At 13.3% G+C, this 1,027-nt stretch overlaps 1 protein-coding gene across 1 annotated transcript in view, besides 5 other annotated features; it reads right to left on the bottom strand.

The window, feature by feature from the left end:
• Positions 1 to 327: a repeat region.
• Positions 177 to 363: a repeat region.
• Positions 364 to 519: a microsatellite.
• Positions 520 to 540: a sequence feature (AT_rich).
• Positions 541 to 882: 342 nt separating this feature from the next.
• Positions 883 to 962: a microsatellite.
• A 56-nt stretch (positions 963 to 1,018) lies between these two features.
• Positions 1,019 to 1,027, bottom strand: part of EDI_153550 (uncharacterized protein) — a gene marked incomplete at both ends in the record, with an annotated part of 324 nt that continues 315 nt past the window's right edge. The window contains one exon of the mRNA XM_001733220.1: positions 1,019 to 1,027. This exon is cut by the window's right edge and continues 315 nt beyond it. Within this exon, the coding sequence (XP_001733272.1) occupies positions 1,019 to 1,027 (9 nt within the window).

Here is a 1,027-nt window from a genome sequence, read left to right on the forward strand (position 1 = left end):
TATTTATTTTATTCTTTTTTATTTATTTTTTATTTTATTTATTTTATTTTATATTTATTTATTTTATTCTTCTTCTTTTATCTTTATATCTATTATATATTTCTTATTTTATTATTTATGTTATATTCTTATATCATTTTATTCTTATTTTATATTTATTCATTATTATTCATTTCATATTAACAATGATAAATATCAATACAACATATAATAAATAAATGATATAAGATAAACAACAATAAATAATAATAATAATAAAATATAAACAAACAATATAAACAAATATAAAATGATAAAATCAAATATAATAAATAAAAGAATAATAATGGTTATATCTTATTTTATTATTATATTCTTCTTTATATTCTCTTATATTATTTTATTACTTATTTTCAATTATAAATAATATATTTATATTAAATATTATAATTTATTTATATTTAATAAATGATGAATTATTATGATTATTCTTTATTCTATTGTTTTATTTCATTCTTTATTTATCAATTACATTTATTAATTTAATAAAAATTATAATATGTGAAATAGAATGTTTTGATAAAATGGTACTTGTTTATGACATTCATTCATGTAAATAACTTTCATCAATTTCTTATCATTTTACATTAATTATCATCTCATCAAAACTAATCATTAATTTAGATTGAATGTCATTACAAAATGATAAAATAATATAAATACTAACAATTCATTATAACTATGATTTATTCTTTGTATATAATAAACAAGATATTACAATATCTGTGAATTAAGAATATATCTTAAATGTTAATCAATTCAATTGTCAATGATATCAATGTTTTTCATCTTTAATAAACCATTTGTGAATTAGTAATTAATAATTCAGAATTAACACATTACATTTATTAAAGTCATTAATTCAATTTCTTTGTTTATTTTTTCATTTAATTGGTTATTTATCTTCTTTCTTAATATATTCAATACATTGTATTAAGTAATGATAAACCATCATATTAATATTTGTTTATTTTTCATGTTAAATAAA

This window comes from Entamoeba dispar, genomic scaffold (genome assembly GCF_000209125.1).
Source record: "Entamoeba dispar SAW760 scf_1105229458751 genomic scaffold, whole genome shotgun sequence".
Taxonomy (NCBI): Eukaryota; Evosea; order Mastigamoebida; family Endamoebidae; genus Entamoeba; species Entamoeba dispar.